This window comes from Electrophorus electricus, chromosome 3, assembly GCF_013358815.1.
Source record: "Electrophorus electricus isolate fEleEle1 chromosome 3, fEleEle1.pri, whole genome shotgun sequence".
In the NCBI taxonomy this organism is placed as follows: domain Eukaryota; kingdom Metazoa; phylum Chordata; class Actinopteri; order Gymnotiformes; family Gymnotidae; genus Electrophorus; species Electrophorus electricus.
The window spans coordinates 21,219,957-21,234,341 of record NC_049537.1 but is presented as its reverse complement, the minus strand read 5'-3'; the positions used below and the strand labels follow the sequence as shown (position 1 = coordinate 21,234,341).

The 14,385-nt window shown below is 41.5% G+C and overlaps 1 protein-coding gene across 1 annotated transcript; it reads right to left on the bottom strand.

Moving 5' to 3' along the window:
• Positions 1–349: 349 nt before the first annotated feature.
• Positions 350–14,091, bottom strand: clvs2 (clavesin 2). The gene is made up of 5 exons (XM_026999690.2): positions 12,587–14,091; positions 11,545–11,719; positions 4,160–4,270; positions 3,762–3,982; positions 350–804 (listed from the first exon to the last, which is right to left on the bottom strand). The coding sequence occupies exons 1-5, from the start codon at positions 12,973–12,975 to the stop codon at positions 711–713; spliced, it is 990 nt and encodes a 329-aa protein (XP_026855491.1). The 5' UTR covers positions 12,976–14,091; the 3' UTR covers positions 350–710.
• Between the last annotated feature and the right edge of the window lie 294 nt (positions 14,092–14,385).

The window sequence follows — 14,385 nt, the reverse complement described above, 5'->3', positions numbered from 1 at the left end:
ACATTTCTGTCACTATAATAAATGTGAACAACCAACCCCCAGCCCATAGTTGCTGAATTGTGCAGAAATAGCATCTTGAAAAAAAAACTATAATTCACTATGCCTTGCTGTGGTGTAAAGGGGTATTTGCTTTGAAAGCTCAAGACCTGAATGATGGGTGCTTGGTATTCCATCAGATGAAAGCAGCATATGCTTGTATGCCACAGTTAAAAGCCATATGCTTTGCTCTTTTAGGTACTAATCACGATCATAGATCCTGAGCTGCACTTGGTGATTTGGACATTGGAAATACCAAAAGCCGCACCCACCCCGCCCGGACCCACCCCACCACAATGCCTCGCCCCCCGCCGGTATCTGACAACAGCGCTCTTCACAAACGCATTACAAGAAGCACGTACAGAATATTCACAGCGATCTTTACATGTGTTTGTGTCACAATTACCTTCCCCACATTCTAAGCTTAAATCTGACATGTATTTACAGACTTAAATTGGCACTTAACAATTACATATGGAATTCTTCCTTTGAGCTCTTTGCTCCAAAAATACCACTTCTCCCCCCCCGCTTAACTTCCAGGGGGCTTGCCACATCTTCCATCTCTTTCTTCCTTGAAATTTTTTTATTTTTTGTACATTTTCCCCTGTGGTTGAAGGAAACATGTGCCCTCTTCGCCTGCGTCCAGGCTTTAAGCTCCGAGGAGCTCGGAGCTGTTAGTCCAGCGAAAGCAGCGGTTGCATGTTGTCCTCCTCGCTTTTCCCTTTTTCTGGCCGTTTAAGCACTCCGGGCTCCACCACTGACTGGGACCTGCACGCATGAATAAAGCACGCCGGGATTTAGAGGGGGTCCGGCATGCACCTAGTGGCCTCATTAGCTAGTGCTAATTAGAGGTACACATGCCCAACAATGATATGGGCTAATACAGAGGAGCATATAGAGGAAGCTATAGAGAGATGTAATGTAAAGGCTGAGCATTTAATCTTTAACATTTACTATGGTGCATGTTGACAGTTGGTGTGTCATGTGCTGATTGAGCCAGGAAGGTCATTTAGTAGAACAAACACACAGGGCACAGCACTGGCCTATTTGAGATATAATGCACCTAGTGGAGGCATAAGGAGCTTTTAGGACAGCACACTACCATTTATCATGCACAAAACTGGGCCAGTTCACTGTGACAGATGCATTTATACGACAGAAGATACTGGTGACTTGTAACATCAGGACATTCTAAGGAAACAAACAGCATACATGATCCCGTTTTATGAGACAAATTGATGATGCAAAAAAACCTCCTCCTAAAAACACTATCACCATGGTATTGGCACTCTGAAGATTTACATCCTTGATACTCAAATTCGGCCCTTAAATTTTAACCCTTTCCACATTGAAGTAATTACTGAGCAGTTCAATCAAATCAAGAGCTGCAGGGTCATTGCACCTAAGTCAAAATCAGGGCGAGAATCTATAGAAACTGGCCCTCAACAAGTATCAAGTGTCACGGTCCACCCAGCATCCAGCCAGCGAGACACACCCAACTCCTCACGCACACATCAATCACACTCACAACCCCTCCCTCGCTCTCCATCCCCTTATTATTTCACTAATCTATGCACACCTGTCCCATATTCATCTTATTATTTAAGCCCACAGGCACGTCTCCAGTCCTTTGCTTTCGTACCACAGCCTCTGCTGAGAGACTCTGCTGCAGCTATTCATGTGTTTTCTGAAGCTGCTCTATTCACCGTTGTTTTCTGAAGCTGCTCTATTCACTGTTATTTTCTGAAGCTGCTCTATTCACTGTTGTTTTCTGAAGCTGCTCTATTCACCGTTGTTTTCTGAAGCTGCTCTATTCACCGTTGTCTTCTGAAGCTGCTCTATTCACCGTTGTTTTCTGAAGCTGCTCTATTCACCGTTGTTTTTTGAAGCTGGTCTATTCACCGTTGTTTTCTGAAGATGCTCTATTCACCGTTGTCTTCTGAAGCTGCTCTATTCACCGTTGTTTTTGAAGCTGCTCTATTCACCGTTGTTTTTTGAAGCTGCTCTATTCACCGTTGTTTTTTGAAGCTTCTCTATTCACCGTTGTTTTCTGAAGATGCTCTATTCACTGTTGTTTTCTCAGGTCGCTCTTTTTAATTCGGTCGCATGCTTGTGTTAATAAATGCCTCTTTATTCACACTGCACTTGAGATTCACTGTCTATGAGATGTCACTGCAAGTATCTTGGCTTTATATTTTCAGCGTCTCATGGGACAAAAACCACAGCGGTATACCACACACTGCAACTTTAGTGTAGAGAAAGAAACTGCTGATAAAATGTCCCCATGACTTTCTGGATGTGCAGGTAGACAATCACTCTGATGTAATTACTCTTAATGTATCCTTTTAAGGACTTGCAGGTAAGGTTGGCAATTTTTGAGCAGACATTACAAATTAACAAATTATTCACAACACTGTTTTCCATTGGATGATTAGTAAAAGAAAAACCACATAATGGAGCTTGGGGAAATCAAGTTATCATCAAATAAAAAACAATAAAAGTCTCTGTGATCTGTTTGGGCAGTGGCTGTGGGAGCAGGAATATCTACGGCAATGATCCAACGTTGCACAGATCTGCTGAGCTCACACCAGGTTCAGAAAGGAAAGGCCCTCCCAAGGAGTTTGTTTCAGCCATCTCTTTGTCACTGCCAGTTCAAGTCGACAAGTAGGTTGGAAATCTGCTGGGTAATACAAAATCGTTGCAGGACTAAAGAGACCTTCTACGCCGTGAGTGCACGGAACCAGAAAGAGCACAACCTCCGCCGCAAGGCTGTGATGGACGCAAATGGCTGTGTTTTGAGAACGGAGCGCTACTGAAGCCTCTGTGCCCGGGGCAGTAGCGCTCACCCGTGCGAACGTCAGCAAGCCTTTCATCACGGAGCGCTCTGTGGTGCTGCACGGGCTGTGGAAGCGCGAGTGGAAGAGTCAGGAAAAGCTCCATCACATCTGCTTCTGCTCCGGTTACCAGCACACGGGCCCAGCCCAGCCCATCACTCACTGAGGGCAACTCATGGAAGGGCCTTTTGTGGTCTAACTATGAATTCATGACCCGGTAAGCCCAAACTCTGGAGACAGCAGGTAAGACTTTAAACTGAAATTGGCTTGTGAATGTAACTTAATCTACCAGGGAACGATAAAACAACATGGCACGTAAGCAAACATTCAAACAAGCACAATATTGGCCTATCAGCATTAAATTGTGGTAAATGCTTGTAATCACAAGGAGTGTGCAACATTTTTGGAGAAGTGCTGCTCAGTTTATAGCTGAAAAATCAGTTTCCTCTGAAAGCCCCAGGATGATTCAGAAGACATGAACATTATCATGGAATGAACAAATTCTGGGTTTCTATAGCCTGCCACCAAATGAGTCAGTGTAACTGTGTTATTCCTTAATGCTAACCACCGATTCCTGTGTCTCTCATTAATCATAATTTCCCTGTGAGAGAACCTCGAAATAACCTCGGAATGCGAATAACCTTGAAACAGTTTTAATAAAGAAAAACCACACCAAACATACATATACACACAGTCACACAAACACCACCTTTTGTTAAGTGTGCCCATTATGAATTCACAACCATCTGACTCGGCAACAGACTGTCAGCAACTCAATGCGAATCATTCTGAGGATGCAGTTTGAATTACACAACAACACACAAACACTAATCAAATGTGCATGTTCGTAATACAAACACAAACATCATATGGGGACTGGGGAGTACTGACCTCTTCATGGATTTGGGGGACAGATCTTTCTCCAGGTCTTTGACCGAGAGGGTGTAGGACTCGGGGCAGTAGTCAGTGTCCTCATCGTAGGCGTGGTCAAGCAGTGTTCGGGCCCACGTTCCCATGTCGTAGGGAGGCAGCATGCCACCCAACTCTGAGGGCAGAATCTCTGGCACGATCAGCTGGTGCAGGCTGTTCAGATTATTCCCATGCATGAAGATCTGCACCGGCCACACAGCAGGAAATCAAACAGTTAATACTTATCTGGGGTCTGACTGGCCCTTATCTGGGCACATTCTATCAAGTTATTGATGTCTCTGCTAATCTGATTAGTTCTCTCTCTCTCTCTCTCTCTCTCTCTCTCTCTCTCTCTCTCTCTCTCTTTTTCTCTCACCCACCCTTTTTCTTGTTTTGTCCTTCAGGAAGGGCCGGATGACCGTGTAGAGAGCATGGATGTACCATGGCTGGTTAACAAAATGAATCCCTCCGAACCTGGCTGGAAAGCTATCCTGTAAATATCAAAAGAATACAAAAATGAATGTTTCCCAGCTTTTAACAATTAAAATATCCACTTACCTTCATATTCAATTTTTAAAAAATCACATTTAGTTGTATGGCTGTTTAAATTAGTGTATATAAAACTATAATGTATAATGAACACAGTACTTGTAAAAAGAAACAAATCAGATTACAGCAAATTCAGTCCCAGAATTCCCATGTTTCCCCCAGGCAAAAGGAAAATTATGTTGACATGTGACACATTAGTGGTGGTTTTGAGTACTTTCACGCCTATGACCAGAATATGAAGGCTAATGAAGGATAATGAAGGATTCACCCCAAGAGATTAATAATCACCTAGCTGTTATTATCTCCATATGATTTACGCTCTAATATGCAGTGAACATTTAAAGCCTGACCTGAACAATCCCTTGATTAATCCTAAATTGGGATTTTTGATTATAAAAAGATTAGTCTCAGAAACAAAGAAAGCAATAAATGTAAGTTTTTAATACATACAGTTAAGTTAATATATACTGTTTCAATTAACTACTATTCATATTTAGAAACAAAGTGGACCACTCCCAGTTTTCCAAAAATGAACAATGCTTTTCGGGTTTTTTTCTCTTTCAAGGTGACACTCTAAAGGCAGAGCATCTAAGGCAGTGACTAAACTGTTCTGCACAGTTCAGGCCCATGGGCGTGAGCAAGGGTGTGGCCACCGGGAAACCAGGCCGAGCACAGGCAACATCTGCTGTCAGGGTTGAAGTTCCCAGGAGGAGATGCAGGCCTGGCTGATGTCGAGCGGCGTGAAGGCATGAAGCCTAGCCTGGACTTGAGGGGTGAGCCATAGAACATAAACCAACCAACGCCAACCAGTGTAGTTCTTGACCCCTGCAATCCCACCATTCAGACTGGCACATGGGATACAGACATGAACATAAGAGATGAAACTGGACAATGTGATACCTGTCTCTTCCTGTTGTGTGAGCCACTGAGATTTGATTGAGCCACAGCACTGAGGCACCAAAGAGGGGTGGAGAGGAAGCTCACACAGAACTGTTTTGATTGGCTCAGAATGGAGCCATTCAGCTAGGAGGCCTTCCAATTGTTGCTTGGGATATGGCATTAGAAGTGTATTACACACTAGAACTGAACATGAACAAATGGACACGCTTGCCGTGTTACGCCAGACTGTTATTGTTTATAGGAACTTATATTCAGTAAATTAGATGTTCATCTGTTGCTCAGGAATATAGAAGCACTCAGCTCTTCCAAAACTATGTCATGTTTCATATGAAAACATCTAAACAAGGTGTGTTTCATCAACAGCAGTTATGGTGCATCTACATTGTCAAGATCATTTGACAACAACACAACAGAAACTCTTATTTCAAAATATTTCTGTTGAAAACGGATCCTATTTCACAACACAAATTGGATCTAGTTTCAATCAGTGGTGTAAAAATAGAATCTAAGTTTATAGGGCTGTTAATACATACATTTATGTCAATATTCCAAGCCAAATAATGAGGCATAATTCATTAAATATACTATCATTCCACCCCTTATTCTCTCGGGCTGTACACAGCCTGGTCAGATCTATGGCTCATGGCTAGATTTTTAAGCAGTGGAATACTTACTTTTTTCATTACATAAAAAGAGAGTTCTAGGAAGCAGAGACACATTCTTTAAAGAATGGACCATTTTTCTCATTAATAGTATATGGAACATGAGCTCATCAGTTTGCTTTCATGGATTTAGGTGAATCAGTCCATTGAATTTGGCCAGAGAAGAAAGTGGTGCTCTCAAAAATAAACTGTGACAGATCCAGGACACATACATTTTATATGACAGTCTGTGACAGTGCATCAAGGCAATTTCATGTTGTTTGTTTTGCTCTGTATGATGGCTCCATCCTTGCTCTATATGATGTCTCTTTGTCCCCAAGTTTCATTTGGTTAGTGACTGACATTCTCATCTTGTCAGGACCTATTGACTGAGCAGGAGTGAACTCCACTGAGGTCATTATTTTTAAAGAAATATCCATATTCTCGAGTTCTGTTGAAAGCTGCAGCCTGTAGAGAGGTTAGTGCTTTAACATGGTTCCTGTAACAAATAATGCACACCAGTCAATGCATACTTCAACAGCCGCCTCCACTAAAAGCATGCCAGCTGATGTTGCCACACATGCCACTAAATCTGTATCTGGAGCAAGTCTTTAGAGGGAAGCCACACAAATGCATCAAACGCAAACGATTGTAGCGCACACTACAAGCAAAATACAGCTGTCAGAGGCTTGCCAGACGCATCTGCGCAGATATTTCCCAAGGTAGCCACAAAGAAGAATGCAGAAGCCTGGACACCAGGTAGCAGGTCATGTCTGTAACAGAAGGTCTGCTGGAGTGACTTTAAGTATAAATGGCAGGTACAACTAGAAAGTTGCTATGCCTTTCATCAGCCAGCCAGACAAAGACCCTCAAATTCTGCCTCTTGGCCCCCAGCTATGAGGTCTCAGGCTTTCTGCTGGACCTGGCCCTCCAGACTGGCCACAGTGAGAAAGGCTGCCTTGTTTCTTGTGTAAACTGCTCCAGCTCGGCGGGGTCTCTGACATCTCCCCTGGAAGTGTCTCTGTCTTCCACGCCCTCCTTCCTGTGTTTGCACTACGAAAACTGCTGCTGGCCCAATAAATATTACATACACCCTGTGCCCTTTGCACAATGCTGCCCAAGCAAAGATTATGAAGTTGACTGGTATACATGCACAGGTATAAGACTGCCAGTCAGAACAAACAGGCTTTATTAAATGAATCAGCAGATTTTATGATAAAGATTTGGATATAAATAATAAAGGGGGATTACTTGCCCACTGGCCACCCAGCTGCTGTTCCACTAAAACCTGTAATCTGTAGGGTTTTTTTTGTTGCTGGATGCTCTCATCCCATAATGGTGCGCAGATCTGATAATGCAATCATTAGGAGGCAAGAGGCCCAATGACCTATTTTTGGAATGGCCATGAAAAACCTGTCACTCTGGCTATCTGAATCGATCTGCAACATCATACAGACTTTAAAAGATTTTGATTGTTTAAATCAATGCTGAAACCCAGCTTGAGTCTCCTTCTTTATTATTTATTCATAAAGTCAACTGCTTGATTCAAAACTAATTTATTTTTTTAATGAATTTTCAGAAAGGTGCATCAATTATACTTTATTATATATGTAAATGCTGAATAAGATTTTATCATCCATGGCAGTTGAAAATGTGATGCCACTCAGCGTCATTAGACCTGTAGCAGTTAAACCTTTTAAACCTCAACGCATTTCCAGGAAAAGACAGGCAATGCTGTGTGAATTACCTGACAACACTTGGTGAGAGAGAGCTGATTCTAATACACTCTGTCAGACCTATCTACTTCTCTTTCAAAGACATGCACCAAAACCTCATACATCAAGCTAAATCACAAGCAACTGACATAAAAATACACAGATATAGATACTCACACACATACAGACACACACAAATGCATGCATGCACACAGAGTCATGGTGACTGAGTGACATGAGTGTGTATCTTTCTGTGAGCACAGCCCATCTGGAGGGTGCATAGCATGGCGGTTGGACAGGTTGCCAGGGAAACTCGGCATGGGGTGGGATGAGGAAGATTGGTCCACTGTGATTGGCTGCCAAGTATGGGTTATTTCTCAAGACGAAGAGAGACAAAAGGCAAGTCCAAGACACAGAAGGAAACAACAGAGGGCTGCAATAACAAAGAGTGCTGCGAGAGAGCCGTGCTCATGTTCGTCGTCCTCCATTCAGCTGGGGATGACGTTGCCTCATTGCTTTTGTAAAGAACAGCCATTTTCTACTTCTGTATCGAGTGTTCTTTCTTTTGGCCATCATTTGTGCTGAAACTCTTTTAAAATGTCACCCAAAAGATTCAGCATTTTGGCTCCCCAAGGACCCTTTTAAACACGATACTAAAGGTTCAACATTTCACCAATCATAACCTTTTTTCTACCTAAATGTTTTCACAAATATTTATTTTAATCTCTATGTACATTTACATATGTTTTTAGGTTAAAGAATACACATCTATGGACTCAATAAGCCACAGAAACAAAAAACTGACATCCTTAACTAAAAAAAAAGTATGTGACAAGCCTTAGTATATACATTCCTTTGGAAACTTCAAAGTTTCAGTAATTTTCTTTGACTATCCTCCTTCAATGTCCTTATAGATCCTCCTACCATACTACAATTCTGCTGCCACTGAGTTAAATATAGATTTCTAAAAAGACAGACAGCCCTGCCATAGAGCTGTGTTGCAATTGGTGGATGTTGAATGACAGTAGATTAAGGCGTGGGTGTGCTTGTGGAAGGACCCTGTCAGTGAAAGCAATTCAACTACCAAAAGGTTTTATTACACTGATAAAATAATACTCAAAAAAAAGAAAAAAGAAAAAACAAAAGAATATATCTTTCAACTTGCATCTCTAAGAGAATGATTTTCAAAATTCACTGCAAAGAAAACATTTATTGATTAATTCACCTGCTTATAGGTAATAAAGTTTTTCACAGTTAATGAATCCATTACTTGATTCTAAGACCGACAAAACCTTGTGATACAGAGTAAATTTCTCCAAGGGGCCTGAAAATATACAGCTTGTCTACTTTGTCACACTAATATAACATTGTAACACTGTATTGTAATACATAGTAATATAATAGATTGTAATAGATTGCAATATAATAGATTGTAATAGATTTAAATGTAAACGCATCTAAACAGACACATTGTGCCAAATATGCTGTCACTGCTAAAGGGTGATATGTTTAATACCTGTGCATCTGATGAAAAAGTCCATAATAAATGCACTGCTCAGACTGAATCAGATCAAGCCTCAGTGCCACAAAAGCACATGGGAGGGGTCTGTTTTCATGTGTTGCAGATGCCTCAAATGACCTTTGAGAGCTGAGTATCCACAAGCACTGCAGGGCTGAGGCCAGCGCTGCAATATTAAAGTACTAAGAGTTCAAACGTTCGACACTAAACGGTTGGAAAACTTAAGCGACGCTCCTATACAAATTTGTTTGCAAGAATGACCTCAGACCGTTGAACGTTTTTACAGTTCAAGAACAGACTGTTAAATTGCTATTCGCAAAATACAGTTGCGGCTTATGCGCAAAAACCGACCCATGTGAACCTGTGAAAACGAGCATCGCGATGCCTGCAGACATCAACTGTTGAGCAATTCCATTTGACTAATTAACTACAGCCGTCTTTTCCGTGCGTCGCTATTGTTTTCCTATTAATGGCCACAAAAGCGCAGTCCCACTCGCTTGGCGATCGAGCACGGTCTGGAGGCGAGATGCTAATGACCACAATCTATTATTCATCCGCTGATCTGTCTGAAGAGGCCATGGAATGTTGTCTCGCATTCAGATAAAAGCCGACAGGTCTCACTCTACGCCACCGGCCTGCGTGACTCGTCGGGGTCAGGCTCATCCACGGAAGACCACCATCAGAGGTCTGTTCAAAATGCAGCTACCTTTCTGTTGTTCCATTACATGACGCGCACAACTGCTTAGATTGTTCAGAAATGTTGGAAATAATACGATTATTAAAAACATATTCCCAGTAACAAAGCAGCTTTATCACAAATCCAGTTCTTACAAAAATTAAACAAAATGTAAAAAATAATAATTAAAAGCATCAGTTTAGTCACAGACATTTCCATTTCAGTCTCTCTCCATCACGTCCGTGAGACCATCAAGACAGGGCTAAATGAGTGCATATTAATGCATGTGAATCTTTTCCAACTGTCAGCTACGCAGCATTTTTATGTAAAGGCTGCACACACTTCTTTCATCAGTGATGGTTGCACATCACCTCATTCCAGTGAACTTAGAAAAAAACATTATATATATATATATATATATATATATATATATATATATATATATATATATATATATATATATATATATATATATACACACACACACAAAGCAATGTACTATAAAACCATATAAACAGTTACTTTGCTGCTGCCCTTCACCTCAATGAGAGCACAGCAATATTCTCAGTCACAGATACCACATGCCAGCAATGGCAGATTTAAACGCAGGTCTCTGCAGTAGATATTCTCTGTATGCTGCTAATCAGTGCATTCACTAGTTATAACACATACAGAATTCCTGCACTATAACAACAACTGTGAACATGAAAGGTATATGCTGACATACACCCTAACGGGAGAAACAGAAGCAGCGACACAGCTCAGATGGGTGATGATAGTGGTGGAGGGCACCTTCTTAATCGCTATGCATGTGATGTTTTCAAGTCGTCGAGCATAAGGTCATCTCCTGTTCATGTGATTTACAGATAGAATAGCTAATGCTCCTGGAGAGGGAGATTCCAGCAGACCCAATCACCTGCTTTCAGTTCATGTGCAGATGAGACAGAAAACCACTATGAGGCTCATTGGGATTCTGCAGTTCATTTACATTTATGGAACGTATCTGACGCTTTATCAAAAGCGACTTACACTGAATACAACTTGAGCAATTGAGGGTTAAGGGCTCAGGGGCCCAACAGTGGCACCTTGGCAATGGTGTGGCTTGACCTGGCAACCTTCTGATTACAAGTTGAGTAACTTAACTATTGAGCTACCAATGCCCACAGTTCAAATGGGCATAGTTTGATTAAAGATTAGAGCAAGCAGAAAAAAAACAGAGTTCCAAAAAATGACTGTCCATGTTTCTTATCACTTTAATTGAACTGATTTACCTACAGTTTATGACATCTAACTCATGTACTGGCCAGGTACTCATTTTTGGTTGGCTATTAAGCCCAAGTACTCATTGTGTATTGGTCATTAAGCCCAAGTACTCATTTCTGGTTGGTCATTAAGACCATCACCTACATGACCACCATCTCTGATGATTCCACAAGCACATTCACCTGGTAAACTTTCAGAAAGAAGCTTCAAGAACAATAACAAAAGCTACAATAAATGTGAATATTTAGGTAAATATTCATGTATCATGTATTTATCTGAACAGGTCTTCCCTGACATCTTAGAGTCTGTCAAGAAAAATTATACTGCCTACACTTTGACAAATGCATATTATAATTTAGCCACAAACATTAAAGCAGTTAAAGCAATAGTTTACACAAACATATGTTACTTGAATGAGTTGCCAAACAGACTGGATGATAAATGTACGTGGGCACTGTAACGTGTGAGAGAAGTGTAATGCATGACAGAAGTGTAATGTTACCTGTAAGCCTTCGATGGCCAGCCTCAGCATGCTTGGAGTGAGTTTGGAAGCCTGCTTAAATGTGAAGTTGCTCCAGTCGATGATCAGCACAAATCCATTGACTTGCAGTTCCGGGTCTTCAATCATCGCTTCCAGTGACAACAAAATAGCTCGAAGTATGTCCACAAATGTGTATCTAAAAGCAGGTTAGATATTTTTGGATTAAAAAAAACACACACACACACAACTGTCATAGCTACAATTTGAAAACAGGGAACATTTATGCTACTGGTGTGAATACATTTTAATTGCTTTGGATTTTTCCATACATTTTTTGACTAATATTGACCATCACAGCAACCTTTGGTTTTGTCTATCATTCCAAAGCACAGAGATATTTCCCCAAACCATGACAAGCTTCGATCAAGAAATGTATTAAAATGTTAAGAAAACCTGAAGTAATTTTTAGACGTGCTTAAATTAATCAAGTTAATGGAGATCCATATTTACCCTCTTTGGGGTTTGTTACACGTAGTGCGCCAATAGAAATGGCTCTGCTGCCCTCTGAGGTAGTGGTGTGATTGGCTAGGATTCAAAGACCTTTGAAATTGACTGAGGCATTGTGTGCACTTCTCAGCCTAATTAACTGAGTTTCTTTAGATTCCATTCTGACGAATAGCTACAAATGTTCACTATTCATGCAAGTGCACACAACACTGTGGCCTACTTGTGTTAATGAACTACAAAGGTAAAAAGTCACTGAATTTAAAGAGAGTTTAATGTAACACATTTACACGCGATTCTTTCGGACTCACGCAGTTTCCAAAACCATCAATTCTGACAAGGACTCTAAACATGTGTGTCCGTCTGTTGTGTGCTACTAAAGACAGCCTTATGTAAAAGTGATTATCACAATTTGTAAAACTATGGAAGTGTCACAACTCGACCCGTCACGCTCAGGGGGAAATGCCAAGCATACTTAATTATGGTGTGGCTGTAGCTACTGAAGGACAGCTCCGATGCTGCGCACTGTTACCCACAATTAGCGAAAATCCAATATTACCTGCTTTGATCCCAGTTCGCAGCGAAGAGAACCAGAATTTTCCTGCCGTATCTATCCAAGTTCGACAGAACTCCTGGAAATCCATCCTTCAGAGCTTGTTTGATTCCCGGGTCGGTAGCCTTTAAGTTTTTGAACATATCCAGGTTTTGCTGTCGATACTCGAAATATTGGGCCAAGAGGCGAAAAGCCTCGAAATGGTTAAATTTCCGCGCTCTGAGAAAGCGGAGGATGAAGGCATCATCTGTCCTGAGAAAGCCAATGTCTGGACGAGTGATGATCATGTCCCGAACCTCCTGTATGTCCTGATGTAAAGTGTCGGGGTTCTCCTTTAGCTCCACCTTGGCTTTTTCCAGTGTTTCTGGAGAAAGGCCTGCCTGCAAATGAGTCATTGTCCTCGCACTGTAAACCAACACGTACACGTATGAAATAGCGAGCAAATGTGGGTTACAAAAGGTAAGATAAACCGATACCTATAAATGCGTCACTTATTAAGCTAATGCTCCTCTCTGTGGTTCTGTCGAATTCAAACCGAACTCGGAGACCGTCCTGAGTAAGCTACCACGCACTGTGATTTCCAGTAGGCTATACCAATTCACTCCTCGATCTGAGCCGTTATGGCTTTACCTGTAATGAAGATATCTTACTGTTTTCTTGATGAAATGAGTTTGCGTACATTCACCCGGTCGTTTTCATAAATTGAAACAGCCTGTCTATGGCTTCGATGGTCCAAAGACGTAGCTGAATGAGAATGATGAAATAGGAAGCATTGAATCTGGCGACGTTAATCCCTTAACACAAAAAACGTTAAAACAGAAGACGTTCATTCATCCTTCCCCACCCAAAAAGATCTAAAAATTACTATCACCATGGGAAAAAAATTAAGCTACACTATCCTACCATGAAGCGCCCAGGCAATGCGGCACCCTGCAGCAACTCTTGTCATAAGTCTCCATTTAACGTGCATTTCAAATGTTGGCAAAGCAGTAACAGATATAAAGAAAATTAAGTTAAAGCTTCATCAGGAAAAAAGATCGATCGCCAGTGCCGGTCTCTCCCAGCAGCTGATTTCCATCTTGTATCTTGTGGTAACAGTAAGGTCTCGGCTGCAGTCCTAGGTTCACGGCGCCGTGTGGTTCTGGTGCTGTGGCGGACGGTGTGCGTCAATGCTGCTTTGTTGCTGCTTTGTTGCTGGTGAAAGTGACTTAAAACCACGGCTACGGCGACAGAGTCAGCCCGTCCGTCATCACATGGCGGAGGAGGGGGAATTGACCACTCGCTATTCATGTCATCCTTAACACCTGCTCTAGAAAGTGCAACCAGGCAGCGCCTTGTCTAAATTTTGTACCCTAGTTTTGATCATTCGTAGCTCTTAATTGTTACCGAGATTGTTTTTTTTGCAGTCGTGAGCAGTTGCTGGTGTTATCTATATGCATGCATGTTGAAGACGTTTAACCTAGGATGACTCGCCTACGGAGTACAGTCTGTCAGTCCTTATACAAGTCAACAGACATTCCAATCGCAAAGACAAACACACTGGACTTAAGTAAATAAGATTTAAATCACATATTAATAAACACAAATGAGGATTGGGACACATAAAAGACAGGAAGATATTACATTTTAGCATTACGTCAACAGTGCATTGGACCATACCATTCTAACCATATGACGTATAAAACCACTTCCCCGTGTCTTTCAGCAGTGAATTCGAAATTCCTACTGGGGATTTCACGATTGCTTCCGAGGACTCTATATGCTTTGCTTTTCCTCTCTGCTACATATACTCTCATGATAGAAAA

Excerpts from the sequence above, each read along its gene's own strand:
- clvs2 (XM_026999690.2), bottom strand. The coding sequence starts at position 12,975 with ATGACTCATTTGCAGGCAGGCCTTTCTCCAGAAACACTGGAAAAAGCC. Across the intron at positions 11,720-12,586 it reads GCGAACTGGGATCAAAGCAG|ATACACATTTGTGGACATAC; the intron begins GTAATATTGGAT and ends ACCTGCTTTTAG. Across the intron at positions 4,271-11,544 it reads TGGCCATCGAAGGCTTACAG|GATAGCTTTCCAGCCAGGTT; the intron begins GTAACATTACAC and ends TGATATTTACAG.